This window comes from Hetaerina americana, unplaced genomic scaffold (genome assembly GCF_022747635.1).
Source record: "Hetaerina americana unplaced genomic scaffold, ioHetAmer1.1.p SCAF_2, whole genome shotgun sequence".
Taxonomy (NCBI): Eukaryota; Metazoa; Arthropoda; class Insecta; order Odonata; family Calopterygidae; genus Hetaerina; species Hetaerina americana.
The window spans coordinates 104,251,717-104,272,517 of record NW_027286763.1 but is presented as its reverse complement, the minus strand read 5'-3'; the positions used below and the strand labels follow the sequence as shown (position 1 = coordinate 104,272,517).

At 44.1% G+C, this 20,801-nt stretch overlaps 1 protein-coding gene across 5 annotated transcripts in view; it reads left to right on the top strand.

Annotated features, from left to right (window-relative positions):
- Window positions 1–18,135: 18,135 nt before the first annotated feature.
- Window positions 18,136–20,801, top strand: part of LOC139688358 (RNA-binding protein 24-like) — a 106,120-nt gene continuing 103,454 nt past the window's right edge. For all 5 annotated transcript variants that reach the window (XM_071585892.1, XM_071585888.1, XM_071585891.1 and 2 more), the window contains exon 1: window positions 18,136–20,635. In XM_071585892.1, the coding sequence (XP_071441993.1) occupies window positions 20,339–20,635 (297 nt within the window). In that variant the 5' untranslated portion in view covers window positions 18,136–20,338. The remainder of the gene's footprint in view (window positions 20,636–20,801) is intronic.

The window sequence follows — 20,801 nt, the reverse complement described above, 5'->3', positions numbered from 1 at the left end:
AATGGCCATTAAAATTTTTGAATTGGCCGCTTAGGTCCATCAAAGGATTATTATGTCCTTACACCCACAAGACAGTTGAATCGACCTCGAGCGCATGCGTATTTCAAAGGAAGGGACATCATGATGTTTACGCCGGTCGGACTCATCTGCGGTGCCTCTCGATGCATTTCATTCCCATCGTTTCAGTAAAACGCATTCAGGTTTTTAGTGCCGCAGTCGGAATGTTTTATTAGCAAAATTTTGAGTCGATAAAAAAGAAAAGGATTTAAAGAAGTTGGAGAAAAGGGAAAATATTGTTTACTTGAAACAAACTCATAATATTAGTTAACAGCAGAATAGAGCATGACAACAGGCCATGGTTTAGTCCCCGTTCAAAATATCCATGCCAATAAGAGGAAAATATTTTAGCAAACGTCGCGAAATGCCACACATTCCGTAAGGGTTTATGAGCTTACGTTGTGTGAGATAGTACCAGTAGAAAAAGTGACCGGGGTAGACCATTTTTTTCAGGCTCGGATTCAACCTTGGAAATTAGTATGCTTTTTCTTAAAACCAGTGAATTCTACCAGCATACATAAATATTTAAGTTCCTAAAGCGGTAAAGAAAACATAATTCCTGCTGTACTTCTTTTTCATTGCCACGCGCGTCTGTCCATGCTGATAACTGCCCGCAGGGCAGCGGTGTTGGCTCTGAAGAGATGACAGAGGCCTAATCAGAGAAACCTTTTTCGCAAACCTACTTCCCACTCTCTCCCCAGAGAGATATACAAGTATATATATAAACTACAAGTATATATATACTTGTATATCTCTCTGAGTGACGAAGAATGGGGAGAGAAGGGGTGGGTGGGTTTACGCAAATATATATATATATATATATATATATATATATATATATATATATATATATATATATATATATATATAATATATATATATATATATATATATAAATATATATATAAAATAAAATAAAAATTTTTATATATATAAATAAATATATTTTATTTATTAGGTAATCTACTGGTTAAGGTAGGTTTTTGGATGGACATAATTACTAATTAAATAATTTGTGACCCCTAGCAAAACACAACATCCTACTTTACATCAGGTCCCTCTTCAGCTCTGAGTACTTTCTTCCTCCCTTCATCCCGTCCAACATCCCTATTCTTCTCCTTCCCTTTCCTCTTTTAACCAACATTCTCCCCTCTATCACAGTCTTCAACATCCTACTGCCGGTCAACACCCCCTTTATCCACTTTTCCTGCCTCCATAGGATTTCTTCCAACAAACCCGTCTCTTCGCCCACCATACCAAGTACTTCCTCGTTTGTTTTCTTCTCTGTCCATTTCACCTTCTCCATTCTTCTCCACACCCACATTTCAAAAGCCTCCAGTCTACGTCTATCCTCCTGCTTCAATGACCACGTTTCCGCACCGTACATAGCTACGCTCCATATTAAAGTTTTTACGAGTCTTTTCTTAATATCCTTACTCAACGTCCCTGTCATCAACTCCCTCCTCCTTGTGAAAGCCTCTTTGCCTAGCGCAATTCTTCTCCTTACGTCCCTACTACTTTGACCGTGTAGATCGAAAACACTTCCGAGATACGTAAACTTTTCTACCTGATCTAGTTGTTGCCCTCCTATTCTAATGTTAAGCTTGGCCTTTTTCTTTCTAGAAAATCGCATAACCTTTGTTTTATTAATATTGATTCTCATCCCATACCTGTCGCACTGAATTTCCAATTCACTCAGAAATGCTTGCAGTCCCTTGGCTGACTGACAAACTAAAGCTTGGTCATCAGCAAACCTAACTGATTTTACGAATTCCCCGCCCACTTTCATTCCTACCTCGAGTTCTTCCCATGCCTCTTTGATCATGTCCCCTGCATACAGGTTGAACAGCAACGGTGATAATGGGCAACCCTGCCTTACACCTCTTCCTAACACTGCCCATCCGGACTCTCCGTTTCCCACCCGCACCTGAGCAGTCTGAGACATGTACAGGTTGCGGATTAGCCTCCTTTCCCTCCAATCTATTCCTATTTTCTGCAATATACTCATAAGGTTTTCCCAATTCACTCTATCAAGCGCTTTTTCGAAATCTACGAAACAGCAAATACCTCCTGGTGGTGTTCTTTATTCCTCTCGATTAATAATCTCATTACTGCAATGGCATCATGCGTACCTCTCCCCTTCCTAAACCCAAACCGGTCATCCCCTAAGTAATCATTTGCCCTACTCTCTATCCTTTTGTTTATGATCCTGAGGAAAACTTCAGCTGCGTGGGATATCAAACTAATTGTCCTATAGTCCTCACATGACGTGGCCTTTACCTTTTTCGGAATAGGAACTAAAACTGATCTCACGAAATCTTCCGGCCAGATTCCTTCCTCATAAATACTACGGATCAGCCCATATAGCCTCTTCCTCCCACATTTTCCTAAGCATTTTAAAGTTCCACGGGAATGTTATCTACCCCTACGGCCTTATTTAGTTTCATCTCCCTTAATGCCCTTTCTATCTCGTTGTCTAGTCTGCCTGGACCTAAGCTATCTTCCTTTACGTCATATTCTTTTTCAATGTCTAACTTTGTTGGTCGAAGTTCTTTACTATACAGTTGTTCTAAATACTCCTTCCATCTCTCTTGGATCTTTCCTGCGTCAACTATTACCTTACCCGCCTTATCTCTAACTGTTAGCATAGGTCTTCCTTTCTTGCTTCCCGATAACGATTTAACTTTTCTGTACGGCGCACCGATTTCACCCTTCCTCTGCAGACTTTCCATATCCTCGCACTGCGTCTTCCACCATGCTTCTTTTGCTTTATTTGTTGCCCGCCTCAATTTATTGTTCAATTCTTTGTACTTCATTTTGCCTAATTCTGTGTTTATATTCTTCCATTTTCGCCGCTCATCCATCTTTGTAATCATCTCATCCGTGATCCATGGTTTCCTAGTCCTTTTAGCGTTAACGGTTCCAATAGTGTCTTTTGCGGCTTTAGACAACCCTTCCTTGATCATTTCCCATTTTTGTTCGATAGTACTAAGCCCTTTACCATCCTCCATGATTTTCTCTACCGCCTGTTTGTATTCCTTCCTTTTCAACCCATTTAATGCTTCTACATTCCATTTTCTAACTCGCCGCCCCTGCCTTATCTTTTTTGAAACGGACGCTACATTTCATAGCAACCAAATTGTAGTCAGAGTCCGCATGCGCTCCCGGGAAGCTGTGCGAATTTATCACACTGTTCCTAAACCTGTGTATAACCAGGATATAATCTAGCTGATATCTTCCTGAGTCACCTGGCATTTTCCATGTATACCTGCGTCTTTTGTGGTGTCTAAACCAAGTGTTGGTGATGACTAACCCCTGTCTTCTGCAGAACTCAACTGTTTTCTCCCCGCGGTCATTCCTCGTGCCTAAACCGTAGTCCCCGACCTCATCTCCATCTCTTCCTTCGCCTACCGTCGCATTCCAATCCCCCATCACTATCAAATGTTTCCCTGCAGGAACACACGCGATTATGTCCTCTAACTGATCGTATATCCTATCGACCTCTTCTTCCTTATGGTTGCTCGGTGGCATGTATACCTGAATAATAACTAAGTTCGTCGGTTCTGCTTTTATCTCCACTAGTAGTATTCTATCCGTTACCTGCTCTATCATGACTACGCTTCTTCCTACCTCTTCATTTAATACTATGGCAACCCCTCGTTGGCTCTCGTCCCCACCGCTGTATATTATTCTATACTTATCACTCCAGTAATCCCCGCTATCTTTCCATCTCACCTCGCATAGACCTAAAATATCTATATTTCCCCTTTCCATCTCTCGCTTAACATTCTCCAATTTCCCTGTCCTCATCATTGTCCTAACATTCCAACCATTCCTAACGTTCCTATTCGAACTAATTTGGTCTTCTTCTCCTGCGTCTTCTGTCCTGCTGCTGCTGGTTTTCCCTTTCAAGGGTTTCATGGGATGACGACCGCGGAAGCCTTGCCTCCCCCGCTGCCGGGCACGACACACGGCCGATTGGGCCGAGCCCCGTGGTTGCCAGGACTCAAAATATCTCTATTGTCTATCATATTTTTCTTGGGAAAGATAATTGAGGTGGTTTCCCGTTGCCTTCCTCAATAGTGTTTTTAACGTGACACCATCACTTACTGGCCGCCCTACTGGGGTCAGACGCCATTGCAGCCGCCTCACTGAGGAACAGACGCTGCGTGGACTACCTTTCGTCTGGCTCCTAACCTTCGACCTATCTGGCATGGGTGACCCTTCCAGGAGCAATTTTTATTACTCCCGCCAGCACAGCTCTAGGGGTCATCGGAACGCATAAGCCCTTCCACCACGTCAAGGTTGTAGTCCGGGGAGGGTATTAATATATATATATATATATATATATATATATATATATATATATATATATATATTTCTACACACATGTATTTGTTCAAAACGTATCGCAAATTTTTAATTTTCGCGAGTTACGTATATTTGATTTTCGATTTTTTTATGGCATCATATTGGTACCTATGTCTCTCACTTATGCCGAAAGGTTCGGCCATTTTGAATGTTCATTAATTGTTGACAGCTGTTTTGCCTGAACGTGTTTTGGCTTGTCTTCGATTTTTGCCTATTCCAAAAAATTGATCAAAGAATCTGTATCAAATTTTGTGTGAAAAACGAAATTAAGTGCGCGGACGCACTCCAAATGTTGCCTGTGGCATACGGAGAAGCTACTTTGGACCGAAGGGACGTTTATCGGTGGTATAACATATTCTCAGAGGGCCGACAAGATGTGAACGACGAAGAGCGTGCCGAACGCCCGAGCACGTCAACAACCGACGAAAACATTGATGAAGTGAAGAAAATAGTATTGGCCAATCATCGAATTGTCGACCGTGAGAGAATTTGCCGAGGACTTAAACATATCGGTTTTTACCAATGATTTGGACTCGGGTCGCCGCGAAATTCGTACCAAAATTGCTCAATTTCGACCAAAAACAGAAACGCATTAACATTGCTAATGAGGCGTTGGACTCTGTCTGCAACGACCCAAGTTTGCTTCAGGGGGTCATAACTGGTGACAGATACATAACCAGTGACGGTGTATGGTTATGACGTGGAAACTAAAGCTCAACCATCCCAATGGAAGCTGCAGTAGGAGCCAATACCTAAAAAAGCGGAGCCAAGTTCGGTCAAATGTGAAAGTTTGCTTGCAGTTTTCTTCGATTCTAGGGCGAGGTGCATCATAAGTTCTTGGCCCAGGGTAGAACGGTAAATAAGGAATATTACCTGCAAATTATGCGTAATTTGCGCGAAGCAATCCACCACAAACGCCCGGATTTGTGGAAGAACAAACATTGGCTTTTGTGCCATCACAACGCCCCTGCTCACTTATTATTACTCTTGCGCACCAAAAACAACACAATAATGATGCCGTAGCCACCGCATTCCGAAGATGACTTTTCATTGACTTTTCCCCAGTGACTTTTTCTTGTTCCCATAACTGAAGAGGCTCATGGCAGGACGACGCTATTCTACGATTGACGTAATAAAGACTGCAACGAAGGAGGAGCTGAGCAAGATCACAAAATATGATTTTTTGAAGTGTTTCGAGGATTGGAAAAAACGTTGGCACAAGTGTATAATATCCAATGGGGATTACTTTGAAGGGGACAAAATAGATATTCATGAATAAATAAATAATTTTTGAAGAAACACAAACGTCGTGATACTTTTTGAACAGACCTCGTATGTCGACAGCTGGTGATGAATCCACAATATTTGGGGCAAACAAAATACTTTTTTTGTAATTTTATTGTTGAAACATCAATTTAATCGACCATCTGATTGAAAAGTGTGGTTTATTTTATACAAGGATGTAAAGAAATATAATAATGGTCTAAGTCGGAATAATTATTTTTTAACTATAGTCAACTAGGAATATTTTTAAAGTGCTGTCAACCTTGGAATTTCTATTGAGCATACATCACAGGAAAAAATTCATAATCAAAATAATGTCGCTTCTCTTGTCTGAGATAACTTCCGATTATTTATTGCTAATCAGGATCACATCGTAACTGTCAGGTACATGCTCCGCTGAAACAAGGGGAAGATATATTGTATCAGCGTAACCCAAGACCAATGAGGAGACTCGAAGAAAATAACGGTGCGTACATGTGTGGATACATACGGATCCAAGTAAAAATCAGAAGGAGCAATCTGATGGGTAGGGACAACAAATCTCAACCAAAAAAATCGATCCAGGGTGCGGAATCTAAGGGTTTCGTAAAACTTAAGATTAACCCAATCGAGATTTTTCAACAGAACTAATACACAAAATTCTAATCTCCAACCCAACCATTAAACTCGAAAAAGAACGCAGTAATCGACCCAAAGGTTGACTTGAAAGGTAAAAAAATTAGTAGAGCTGGCGCAATTAAGATCCACAAATCGCGATTCATTCGCAAATCAGATTAATTTCTTTCCCTATGGTTTCTCAACAAGTTCTGGTACTTAAAAACGCACACAACTTGGGTGAAGGCGATGGTATCAGAAAACAAAACATCCTCCGCAAACTCGTAGCCTTCGTTCAGTTCGCCATCAGCTAAATTTATTATTCCCGCAATATCGAGTTTGCGGATTTACAACATTTTTACAAATGCCTCAACCATTAGACCCTGCATCAAGGAGCGTATGACCCCCCGTCGAAATCACCGTCTTTGGATCCGTTACGTAAGGTAGTGCTAGAACGTCGACTCCCTCCCATCTCTCCACGCATCTCTCCACTCAAACGAAGGCCTCCCCCCGTGAGTTTCTCTCCTCTCACTCCGTCTCGGGTGAATACACGGAAGAGCCGGGCGCACACGCTGCACCCGGCGGGGGGAGGGGGAAAGGGGGTGGCCACGTGGGGTAGGAGGAGTCTCTCGGGGAAAACGAGGGAAAAGGCAAAGAGGATATACGTCGGGATAGGAATGGGAAAGATGAGCTTCCTGAACCCCCCGCCTGTTTAGCGCAAGGCGCCACGTGAGGGCGGGGAAAAGGGTTGAGAGGGGAGAGAGAGGGAGAATCTCGGTGGAGGGAGGGGGACGCATTTTTAAAAATAAAACCAAGCGAAGTAAAACAACCGACCACCTCTAAAAGGCACGCTCGGATTTCATCACTCCAGTTTGTCAGTGGTGGTGGCGTAGCTGTGGATGGACTTGTGGGGGGGGGGGAGGGGAGTGGAAAGGGTGGGGGGGGGGGCTGGAGGCCGTCCTGGAGACCTCCGCAAACGAATCCATCCCGCTGCAAAAAAAATCATGCATATCAGGGACTCCCGATTGAAAAACTTGGAAGGGTGTTTCATAAACTTCGCAGCAAAGTGGCATTGTCATGCTGGGGACAGCGTATGCAGTTACCCCCTCTTCCGAGCCGAGAAAGACAAGACCCCTCGGCTGGACTTGTTAGTTAGGTTTCGGCCACCGCTCGATCGTTTGCTGGAGCAGGTCTGGATATATTTTTCCTCATTCAGGGTAACCTTGGAAATTTCCAAATATGTAGGTACATTCCTTACATCTTTGTGATTTTCTACATTAGTAAATGTCATAAAGTGTATTGATAAAAATTGATAAACAATCAGCAGTAGCCACTAATGGATAAGGGCTCTTTGTTAAATATCTTACGTATTTCTTGAAACCATTTGGTGCGATTATCACCGATCGGCTGTCAGATCGATGTAGATATCATGTTTCTCGAAATCCCAGTAGTGATTCATTTGTCATCCCTCCATTCTTCTTTATCCGAGCCTAATTCTTTTTACTCCCGTCTGATTCTTTGTTCACTCGTCCCTTGGTGTTTGTTCAACGTGCTTATCTTTGGCTCTCCCCCCTGTTACAGCCCTCAATATTCGGTCGACTTCTTTTCCCTCGTTCTCCTGTAAGAGATTCAAACTTCTTTTAACATTCCATTAGTTACAAACCCTAAGGGAAGCATTCTGTCTCAATGCGTTAAATGTTATTGGCTCTTACGTTCCGATATTACATTACCTCATATGGTCTTTTTAACTTATCATCCTCTCCTGTACACTTCCTGGTTTCTCATCCTGCCCGTTCATCTGAGTTTAATCCTGAATTTCCAGTAATGAGTTTCATAGGTTCTTATTCTTCCCTGGAATTCTCTTCTAATTGCCCAAACCCCCGATTCGTTCAAGCCGTGCACATTTTTTATCGGACTTCTTTCGTTGCCAGCGACTCTCTTCTTTGAGCATTGCCTCTTAGTCATTTACGCACGTTTTAAGTTGAACAGGGTGGCCACTCGTTCTGTGCATTATTATTCCCGATGTTTTTCCGCTTCCGCCTTTGTTTCTGTCTTTCTACACCATTCTCGAGAAGATAAAAACCTTTCCCGAGAATTTATTTCCTCAAATTGAGGAACAGTAAAGGGTCACTTGGAGTCTCGCGACTCCTTACTCATGTCTGGGCTGTATTGAGGATTAGGTGTCCTGCAACGTTTGCAATCTGCGACCGTGCATTGTCTTAAATGCAACATAATAAAACCAGTTGCTTTTAAATATGGCATTCTGAATTTACCCTATCTTGGAGAATTTTAAGTATAATCCTGTAGTATGATTCACTTACAGTTTCGCGTAACAGTATGAAATGCTGATACACTATGCCCTGAATGTTAATAAAAAAACGATGCGACCACAACTTTGTCAAAATTTAGTACTTTTTTGTGTTTGAAATTTCCGGAGCCGAAGATTTTCAAGCAAACCATTGCTGTTTTGATCTCAGGATGAAAATGATTCAGCCAATATTTATCTAAAGTGTATTGATTAGAAAGAAACTCTTCACCTACCTGCAACAAGGAATAATGAAATGGAATATGTAGACTCAATTAAATACCTAGGCGTTACCCTCTCTCACGATCTCTCCTCGGTGAAACGCATACATATATGTGGACAAGTTAGCAAACAATTAGGATTTATTAGAAGAGTACTTGGTAAATGTGATGAAAATATCAAAGAGAAATGTTATCTGTCAATGGTTGGGCCTTATTTAGAATATACTGCCAGTACATGGGATCCTCATGAAGTTGGATTAATTGCCGAATTGGGTCGCGTGCAGCGTAGAGGAGCTAGATATGTAAAACGTTGCTATGATATACTTAGTAGTGTATCCGAAATATTAGAGCAGCTAGGCTGGGGTCTCTCTTAAGCACTGGTGTTGAAAATACATTATTGCCCCCATCGTATTACATTAGGAGAGATAATTCAAATAAAATTTGAGAGTTTAGAAGTAGAACAGATAGATTTAAGACGTCATTTTTCCAAGAAGGATAGTGGGTCGTAATAACATTGCTCGAACGCGGTAGGGTCATGTTTAGGTTAAATTATTCTGGTGTGTGTTCACCCCCTGCCACACACCATGGTGGTAACTCGCAGGGCATATATATATACACACATGAACTTCAACTGCGAACAAACTTGCACGCGAACGTCCCGTTGTCCTGGTCATAAACAGTCTCGGAACCCACCTCCTGCAAACGACGCTTCGTGGCTAATTTTTGTGTGTGTTCACCCCCTGCCACACACCATGGTGGTAACTCGCAGGGCATATATATATACACACATGAACTTCAACTGCGAACAAACTTGCACGCGAACGTCCCCTTGTCCTGGTCATAAACAGTCTCGGAACCCACCTCCTGCAAACGACGCTTCGTGGCTAATTTTTTCGTTACTAACGTGCGAGTGGTGTCCAATGAGAATTTCTGTATTTATGACATGAAATTTTCTCAAAATGACAACTGCGGTGTTAATGTTTACTTCCGTAAGCGCGGCAGTGACTAGAGCTCAGGGTCCACCTTCCTTTGAAATTATTGCCTCCCCACTTCAAAAACCTTTTATGCCATCGTACAGTTGTGCTATAGATATTAAAAGCACACTCTTACTATGGCCCCGGTGGCATTAAATACAACTGGGCGGAAGATTTATCCAGAGGAAAGGAAAATTTCAACGCAGCACATTGCTTGTTACGCACGCACGTTATTTTCATGGTAACAGTAGGCAAACTGAACATGTTTCAACTTCGAACAGCTGTCGCTGACGCAACACTGGAGTCAAATCTATTAAAGCAACTTGATGTGTAATCGATGTCATTACACATCACGTGAAAATGCGTTTGCCTTAATGGACAGTCGTCGTGATACCCTTTTGACTCAAACCACTAAGGATTTAAAGTACTTCATTGGGTAATGAGAAAGTTTAAACGAAGTAGCGTAGCCACAAAAGGAAAAGCATATAAGGTGCTGGTTATCCCTATCCTGGAATACTCGTCCACAGCATGGGATCCATATGAGGTGGGAAATATTAAAAAGATAGAAAAAGTTCGAAGAAAGGCAGCAAGATATGTACTCGGAAGGTACAAAAGAACAGATAGTGTCACAGAAATGTTGGATATACTGAAATGGGAGAGTTTGAAAAATAAAAGAAAAATGAGTAGGTTAGGCGCGATGCATAGAATTGTTAAAAATGACGAAGTATGGGAAGATTTATGGAAAGAGAGAGAAAAGATCAACTTTAAGGGAAAAACGACCATCGTTTAAAAATAAAAAGTAAGAACGCAAAAAACAAATAAGGAAAAATACTCTTTTTAAACCGAACTATTGTAGAATGGAACCAGCTGCCTAGAGGTTTCTTTGAGCCTTTTCCATCCAATTTTAGGAGTTTTAAGAATAAGTGTAAAGTAGCCACTGGGTGATAAACTTCAGTGACCAGTGATTATTATACAATTGCACTTATTAAAAATATTGTCCTGTACGTGATGTGAACGGCGTAAGAAGTTGTATTGCAAAAGTGAATGATGTGTTAACGGCGCGCGAATTTGAAGGGTATATGAAATTGAAGAGTGCGTGATTATGGACGGAGTGCGGCGATGGACGAAGCGTTGTATGCATGGTGTGAACCTAGCCCATGTGTGATCGTAAAGGTGCGGTTGGTAATCTTTAAGTGTCATTGTATATGAGAACATTTTGCCTCATATCTGTTCGTCTTGTGTATATATGTATGTGCATTTTAAGAGTGACCGTTGACCAGACTTGACCGTTGCCGCCAGGACAATTGCCTAATTGCAACGAGATTTATATAATAATAATCCTTTACGCACGTCTATTACCATAGAGGGGCTTCTAATATACGTAAATAATAGTTGAATATCGATGAATAAATAATTATAAATAAGTAATCAACGGTAAAAGCAAATGCTGGAAGACGGAGGGACAGTCTCTCATATGTTCTCCGTCTTTTAACTCAGCTAATGTGATTGATGATCTTAGTTACTGTATGTAACAATTCAAAATCATGGGCACGGTTTATGACAGATTGGAGACAGATATGTTATGTTTAAAATCGGCATAATACATTATTGTTCAATACAATTCGTGGAACAGTGACCAGGACAGTCTCAAGAAAATATATATTAACAACTCTTTTATTTTTAATAAGAGTCGTAGGGCCTCACGGTCTCTATGAATAGCCTTTGACGTACCAAGGTGGAATTTGGGCTATGTTTCCAGAATTATGTGGCCCAGCGTTTCCCTCGCAGTGCGGCAAGATTCTCGCACGGAACTTAGAAGAGGACAACTTCGCTCCCGTGGACATTCGCCGCAAAAATAAGGAAAATTCAAGTCACATAACAGTTCATACGCTGAAAAACTCGAAATCCACCTCAGCAGCATCAAATCACTGCAAAAGTCTGCGATATAACCTAGGATATTTATTTAAATTTTCCTTTTAAAGGAAACATAAATAGCTTAGTAATAAATTGAAATTGCATGTAGTTTTGTTCTCATTTTACGGATGACCTAACACCTCCCGCCACACGCCCTTGCGGCGGCTTGCAGGGTATTACCTGTATGCAGATGTAGGTATTGGTAGCCTACACCGAGGAAATGGAACCTAAACCCTGTTGTCTCATATATTTCAGGGTAATTCAGATCCCTGACAAGGCTTATCGTCGGTTCTCCTTAGAAAGGAGTGATCGCAAAAAAATGACTTGCAAACCTACTTGAAAGAGTCCAAGAGAATTTTACAGGTAGCCAACAATCGCAAGTCATCATCACATATGACCTGACTTCCACATATGCAAGGTGCTTTGCAAGCCGCTCGGGTAAATGGCAGGGGGTGAATTCACACCGAACGTGCAAAGCTACAATTTAGCCCTACTTAAATTCTTAGTTGCCAAATTATATGTGAAATAATTACAATAATGGAGAAAATATGTACAGCGACTTATTGTATACGCATGCACGGTATTAATTAGGTGTCAATTAAATCTCAACGCAAGCGAAAAAAGCTGTGAGCATGAGCAATAAAATGAGTATTAGATAAAATAACTATCATTCACACTAGACTACTTGGCATTTGAAAAAAAACATTTTTTTAGCGCTATTACCTTGCAGTAACTCTGATACCTAACCATTCACGGAGAAAATGACAATTGAAATCTTTCAACTCAGCACTTGATCCCTCAAATCTTACCGTCACAGTCTCTACTACCGTGGGACCATTAATTCATATTCAACATCATCGCTGAAAAGATCCGCTTCTATTGTACGCAAAATATTCAATTTGTGATTTAAACTTTGCTTCGTGAGTGATTCCCGTAACCTTGCACCCTTTGATAATTTTTAGTGATCTTTAAAATAAGTTTACGTACAGATTTTTAATGAATAAGAAATACTTAGTTTTTCCACACAAACTTTATTTTTACGACCGGGTTTCGACGAGGATCGTCATCATCAGGTAATTATTTCAGAAATATACACACATATATATACCCTTGCAATGCTGAACATATGAGGTGAAGGAGTAAGGGACAGAGTTATTGGTCAGTATGGCTAGGGGGGGGGGAGGGATTACGGGGTGTAATTTGGTCGGAGAGTGGGTGGGGACGGTTAGTCCTTTGGGCAGGCAGGTAGAAAGAGGAAGGAGAACGGGGGGGGGGGGGTCCCCCTTGTTCTCGGGGCTGTTGGAGGGAAACGGTTGATGTGGGAGTGAAAGGTCGAGGAGAGGAGATCTGAAGGTGTATAATACGTCGTTAACCTCTTTCTACCTGCCTGCCCAAAGGACTAACCGTCCCCACCCACTCTCCGACCAAATTACACCCCGTAATCCCTCCCCCCCCCCCCCCTAGCCATACTGACCAATAACTCTGTCCCTTACTCCTTCACCTCATATGTTCAGCATTGCAAGGGTATATATATGTGTGTATATTTCTGAAATAATTACCTGATGATGACGATCCTCGTCGAAACCCGGTCGTAAAAATAAAGTTTGTGTGGAAAAACTAAGTATTTCTTATTCATTATGAATCGTTTCCACAAAGTGACGGCGGATACTATACAGATTTTTACTTCTCTTTGCTGCGCTCGATCTAATAGGACTCTAAAACCGACGTCGTGAGGACTCTGAGTTGAAGAAGAAAAGTACGTATATTGTGCCTGAAATAAATGGAATTAGGGAAAGGCAAAGTTGGAATATACGGCGATGGAAAAGCGAGGTGATAATTTTCTAATACGCGTTAGTCAGACCACGCACTGAAAAATTCCTGGAGGATTTGGGGGACCAGTCCCAGTGATTATCACTGATTAGAAGACTAAAAATAGATATATAGGTTAAAAACTATCGCGCTCGTGAAAAACCGCCATTAAAAGGACACGAAACATCAGAACAAAATCACATCGAAAAATTTGACGGGAGCTCTTAGAGAACAGTAGATTCGATGCAAAATTCAAAATTACCATAATAGTTTTGCAACCGTGAGACTTTACACGCCATGTCGATGAAGTAATAGAAGTCTTACGATGTACCGATAGGCTGGGCATTGAAAAAGAAAGTCCGGCTTTACCAATGGAAATCAAAGCTGAATCGCCTATCTTTTATTAATTAAACGGAAGATTTCGCTGACAGCACTCTTAACGGCACAAATCATCGATCAACGATATTGAATCAAATCGACGGTCGACTTGATTTCAAATGCTGTACGATAAAATCAAAAATCGATCAGAATAACCGAACACGTTTTATCACTTTACGAAGAACTAGAACGCACCCTTCAATTACTTCAATTTAAAAGACCACGGAATCACCTTTAGAATAAGTATATACATTAACCACATGGGTAGAAAATGAGGTTTTGAAAGTCTTATCAATAGATTAAATGCCTGCTGTTAATTTGCTAATACGAATATTTCAAAATTAACTAGAGGCCAGGCAGTTGAAATAATCCAATAAATCTCTAACGGTCAACTACTGGTAATCCTGCAGTATTGCACAGCACAAGGGTTATTATGTAAACCTCTTCACGCCGATGCACGATTCATCTTATTTTAGCGGACACTTGATGATAGTTACGAGCCGTACAAAAAACCTTGACTAATCTCGATCATTCACAACAGCTGTAGCGAAAGTGATAACGTCGAAATAGAACGCTCTTCGGCGACGCACAAATATATAAAAACACATATAGATTTTTAAAACATAGAAACACAAAGAGAGGACATCAGCTGATGATGACGTTCGTGCCGTCGAAACGTCCAAACTACATATGTGATTGTCCTTTCTTTGTGTTTCTATGTTTAAAAAATCTATATTTTGGTTATTTTTTTTACTTGCCACCGAAATATTTACTAAGGTCAATTTCTTGGTCTATAACGTGAGTAAAGAATTAAATTTTACTTTTGTTCCTATATTTTAGATAAAAAAAAGATATTCAAATGCACATTCGCGAATATTATGCCATTTAATTTCTTTCAACCTTGCAGCAAGCATAAATGTTGGGGACCAACTGTCATACGTAAACTGTTTTTGGCGAAACGTAGCTTGAACTTTTGCATGGGCAAACACATTTTGGCGGTTCTTCCCGACCTCATCCCCTCCGCCCCTTGAGAAGGTCGACTTCCCGGAAATTTCAAGGCCTTCTCAACACGTGCGACCCACCCCCGTCCCACGCACGCCTCGATTCACCGTTGCCACCCAAACACGAAAGAGTACGTGGACATCCCGAGCCAAGAGGTCTTAACCCCCGGTAGACCTCCAAACAGAGCTGTACGATACGACGGTATATCGACAGCATGTCGATAATTTTATAACATCGACCGTGGATAAGTTCAAGGACTCGATTAATCTAGGGTCGATTATCATTGTTTAAATGAACGATATGGTTGACATATGCATATATTTTCGATTAGCGTACACATTTCATTTCGCCCTTATCCTCAACATCGGCATTTCAACAATAGGTAGTCGCAGTAGTCGAGGATATTATAAGCCACCGCTAGGGTGTGTGGCAGGGGGTGAATAAACTCCAGATTAATTTTGACCCAAATATGACCTTACCGCGGTCGGACAGTATATATAACTTAAATAATGCGTAAAAGGAGTCCATCCGAAGGTGAATATGACCTGGATAAGGCCGAAAGCTTAAACTTTCTGAAATGTAACTGTCTTTTTACGTGTTATTTATTTTATTTTTGTGTTCTATTGTGCCGTCCAAATGTTGTGTTGCTCTCGTGAGTGCTCTCGTGAGTCTCTCAATATGTCATTGTGTCTCTTAATATTCAAAATTTAACTGGAGAAACCATAAGCAATGATTGTAAATAGAATAGTTTAGTCGAGGATAGGGGCGGAACAGTTGATGTGCGATATTTCATACTCTCCAATATACTCTGTACACTCCCCATTACTCGACATGCCCGCAAAACTATCGCAATGCTGATTTACCTTTGCTACGCTAGTGTTTATTAAACATCGATAATCATTATTGGAGGCCCAAGTGCCGCACAATCTTAAGCTCAAAGCAGAGGTCCTGACTGTGGCCGTGTCATTGTGGTGAAAAGGAGGAATCGAAGTGAAATTTCAGGGTGTGAGGGAATGGACGAGAGAGGAAAAGAAAAAATATGGTAACCCAAAGAAGGCATTTGTGCGAGCGGAGAACGGGACGCCAAGTCCCAAACCCTTAAGCAAGAAGAGAGAGATAGGTCCCTTCCAACACGATCATTCCTCTCTAAGTGCTGTCGAAAAGGTGGTATTTTTTTAAAGGGTTCGAAAATATCCTAGCTCGATCCACTCATGTTCTCGGGTATCCGTAAACCCGGGTGCCACCCGTCTTCCAACTGAGCTCTCCACCCCTCTATCCGACCTTTTTTTCTCCTTCCAAACCGTCTCTCAATCTGTCATTCCGTCTCTTAATAATAATAATAACCGCACCGGAGAAACCATAAACACTGATTGTAAATGGAGGAGTTTTTAACTCGTACACTAACATTGCCATGTGATAAATACTATGCACATTAGCACCTTGTGAATACAATTATTCATTGCATTAAATTTATTTATTAGGATCGGAAATAATATGTGTTATTCTCTCAACCCCTCATCAGCATTATCTCAACATTTAAATGCTCGTAGGACCGACCACTGAAGTCTAGGAAGTGAGTCAATACAATGAACCGACTTCAGATTACATACTACTAGAAGAAGTCTAGGTACTAACTGCGAAGTCATGTATATATAATGTCATTGATATTAGTGAGTCTTCCAAACAGATTTACACGAAAATATTACACGAATATATGACATACAGAAACTTCAAGTACTTGACACTGTACCAATGCATTAGAGACGAGCTTCTGGCGATGGTCAAGATACAATAATAATTAGGTATGATCACAAACTTGGCTCCTTGGCATAAAATACGTCCTTGGCAATTCGCGAAATAAATGTCGTTGGCGCATTAGAGTTCTACGGTTGATCTTAATCTCTATCTTAAAACATAAGATCTCTCGTATCGTAATCGGATGACAGACTCCAATCTATTCCAATCAAGTGACTGTCAAGAGTACCAAATCATTCACGTTAGAGCGGGATGGGTGTCGGCTTGGTGCGATGGCTAGTGTTCAGGTCTAGTTCCCTTCCTTGGTTCGAATCTCTGCGGAGGAATAATTTTTTAGTGTTGTCCCGGTCCACATTTTTGTCACTAGCTATGTGAAGAGCACTTCAAATGCAGCACTCCCTCCCTCAATCAGGGGGGTCAGTACGACCCTTTGGCGCGTTTCGTTAAGTGTAGGCTAACGACGACGTCTGACTTCTCTCTCCACCCTTGCCCCATTCCATGGAAGGTCCCATAACTATACCAAATCACCCACCGATCCTTTATGAAGCAAATGACCTCAGCTATCAATCGTCTCCTCTCATAACTACCGTCATCAATATTTGGATTGGACCACTGGAAACAAGCGGATGTGTACGAATCTGGATGGAATATCGGATGCTAACGCTTTTCAGGAATCCGCGCGGATTCTTTTCAGCATATCTCGAATATTGATAGAAATGAGCTCTTATTCATTCAATATCTCGAATACTATCGGCAACACTGAAACTTAACCACCAAAACTAACCATTAAGTTTTATTTTATGGGTAAAAATAGGGTTCACCCAATGCTAAGTTCCATGCGTCACGTAGAATGCGCACATGAGAGTAATGAAGGGAAGGAGACTGTTCCTTTCCCTACGTCGTCAGTGATTACGCAGGATGATTTGGAGCCCATTAAATCACACAACTCAGGTACGACTGACTAAGTTACCCAGATACGTCATCGGGAATCGAATCCAGGACCCTGTAGTAGCCATACTCTCCAACCTTTGAGGCTGAATACCACGCTTGAGCGACAATAGTCTACATACTATCACACGTCCATTTCCTCATAATAATCTCGCGGGTGGCGAGTACGTGGACGGTGGGTGGACGCGGGGGAGGGGGTAGGGGGTGGTGTGGGATGGGATGATAGGTGAAGAGGGGAGAGGGGACAGCAGGAGATGGGGTGGGGGACACAGAGGTGACACGAAGCGCTCTCCTATTCGTCGCCGCCCGTCGCAGCACCGGGGGCCCCCGGCCAGACGACGTCGACGACGGTGGGAAGAGAGAGGGAGGAAGGGAGGGGGGTGTGGGAGGAGATGGGGATGTGAGGAGGAGGGGCGCAGGGCAGGGGAAGGGCGGGGGAGGAGGGACCTGTCACACTGCAGACTCCTCCACCCCTGAGACGGAGGCGCTTTAGTCGCCTTTAATACCAAAGGAGCACGCACAGCCGGAAGACACGTGGTGTGCTTTTGACTGGGGGCTGGGAAGGAAGGAACGGCGTTCTGGTGGTGTGCAACGGACGGCGAGGCGGCACGGACGGGCAAAAAAGTCGCGCAGGCAGCAGCCAGAGGAACGGCATCGACAGTGGCCAGACGTTCCCGGAGGAAAATTGGGACTCCGACTTCGAAGATTCCATCAGTCTTCTCTCTCCACATACCCCCCTCATCCCCCCCCCACACTACGCGACACTCCCTCTTTCTCTGCATTCCGACTCTGCCGCGTTGAAAAACGCGCGCGCGAGCGCACTCTGCACGGGGAAACTCCGCTTAAAACTTCCCTCCGACGCCGCGAGAAGGGACGACGCTCGTCTCGGAGAGGAAGTCTGAAAACAGAAAATCAAAACGATAGGAATTACGTCGACTGTTTTTTTTTTAAACGTTTCCGTCCGGAGTCGATCTTGCTTAAAAAGCTTGTGTGCTATATCCATCTTCCACACCTCGCGGCAGCAAAAGGAAACTGACCTTTTGAATCCTCTTTTACAGTTTTCGGCATTTTAATCCGTCGCGAATTGAGATCGTGAAGGAAACGTTTAGGAGAGGAAGAAGACATTGTTCGTACACACGCGTGCTTCTATATATATATATATATATATATATATATGCATATTTTTTTTCGTCCCGCGTGCTCTTGAGCGCGGCAAGGGTCCCGCCTTAGCCCCAGAGAGAGAGAGGCCGTGAGTTTGCTCCCTTGGGGGCCCCCCGTTAGCAGGGCACTGAGCGGCGCTGAGGAGGTCCCGGAGAAGACGAGAGGGGAAGGAGAGGGCGGCTCTTCGCGTAGTTCGCCTCCTATGTCGTCATTCAAGTGAGCGCCTCGTCTCGTACAAACGCACATATCCCTCTCGCTCTCTCCCCTACTCGTAAGGGGCACCCTCTTTCGTCCGCCCCCGCACCCTATCACTATACTCCACCCCGCGGAGCACCCACGCACCAACGACACGCCCGCGTTAGCAGAGCGGATTCGGTTAGGGAGGAGGAAGGACACGGGAAGAGCGCGAAAAGGGCACTCCTCACCAACAACCCCCTTTCTCTCTCTCTCCCCCCTTCCGCCATCATCCTCTTCAGCCTTCCTCTTCGTCTCCAATATTTCTTTCTCTCACACACACGAAATCTAGCTTTTTCCCTCCTCACCGTCCCTTTCCTCCTCTCGCGCGACAAGCGTTCCCGCCGTGGGATAAATAGGAAGACGGGGAAAGTTTGAGGGAGGGGGAATCGAGCAGAGGAGGAGATCCTCGCCCACGCGCGTGCACTACCTCGCGGCGGACGACGGCCAGGACGACCCCGCGGGAGGGACTAGCGCGCCACGGAATAATATCGTGAGTGGGAAAAGAGGGGGGGCACTTCGGAGGGGAGGAGAAGGAGGAGGAGATAGTAGGTGGTCGCGCGCGTACAGTCTCGAGGTGCCGCCACTGTCAGCTGCCGGCTTAGTCGACATCGTCCTCCTATCCGAAGAGAGACGCAGTCAACTCCGTCTCTCCTATCCTCATCGCCACAGCGCCGATTGTCTCCCGTTTCCCAGTGGTGGGAAAAGACCCTCTTCGTCTACAGGCGGAGGAATCTTTCCACCCGAAGCTCCCTTTTCGGGCAGTGCGGTGAGCAGAACCGGCGTCTGTGCGGGCGGATCCTCGCTGGGCACGGCGTTTGTCCCTCCTTTGAGGGGGGCAGAGCGTGAGAGGGAGGGAGAGAGAGGAAGAGCTCCCCCCGGGCGCACTGAAAGGATCCGCTTCCCGCTCGGGCCTTCTTCTCGCTCCTTCTCCGCTGGTGGGGTGGGAGCGCCCGAGGAGAGAGAGAGAGGGGGGCAGAGTGCGAGGAAGAAGGAGGCGCGGCATCCGCAGGCGTGAGATTCTAGACGGGTGAGCCATTACCACCCTCACCATTCCCAAGAAAAGGAGACCGTCCTCGGCGTTCAGGTCGCTTCAGTCCCTCTCGCTCCTCAAACTCTTGGAGAGGATCCCGCCGGACATTGTGTCCGTAAAAACCACCCCCCAGGAGGTCAACCGACCCAAGGCATCGACGCCGTCGACGGCTTTGACCCACTTAGAGGGCAGCTCGTGGGGGAAACCCACGATTGACTGCCCTTCCGCGGACACCTCAGGAGGCAGTCCCTCGTCGGGCCCCCTCTTCTTCAATCCGACCGTCTCGACAGCCCCCAGGATGCTCATGCCGGGTTCGGCTCTGCCCCCGGGGGCGGAGGCGGCCGTGGCCGCGGCTGCGGCGGCCGCCGCCCTCGAGGCCTCCAACTCCTCCTCGCCCTCGTCCTCACTGGTCGGGGGCAGCGGTGGGGGTGGGGTGCAGCAGAAGGACACCACGTGGACCAAGCTGTTCGTCGGAGGTCTCCCGTACCACACGACGGACAAATCGCTGAGGGAGCACTTTTCCGTTTACGGGGACATCGAGGAAGCGGTGGTCATCACTGACCGTCAGACGGGAAAGAGCCGGGGATACGGATTTGTGAGTAGTAGTCTTACGATTCTCCTCTTTCTTACATTCCCCTTGTCTCGACTCTACTCCTCCCTTCCCGCCATTTTCTTCCCGGGGTAGGCCGCAAAGGGGCGGCCGACCAGATGTTGTTCGCTCTCTGTGTGGGCCCCGGCCCGACCCGGACGAGACGGGGTGG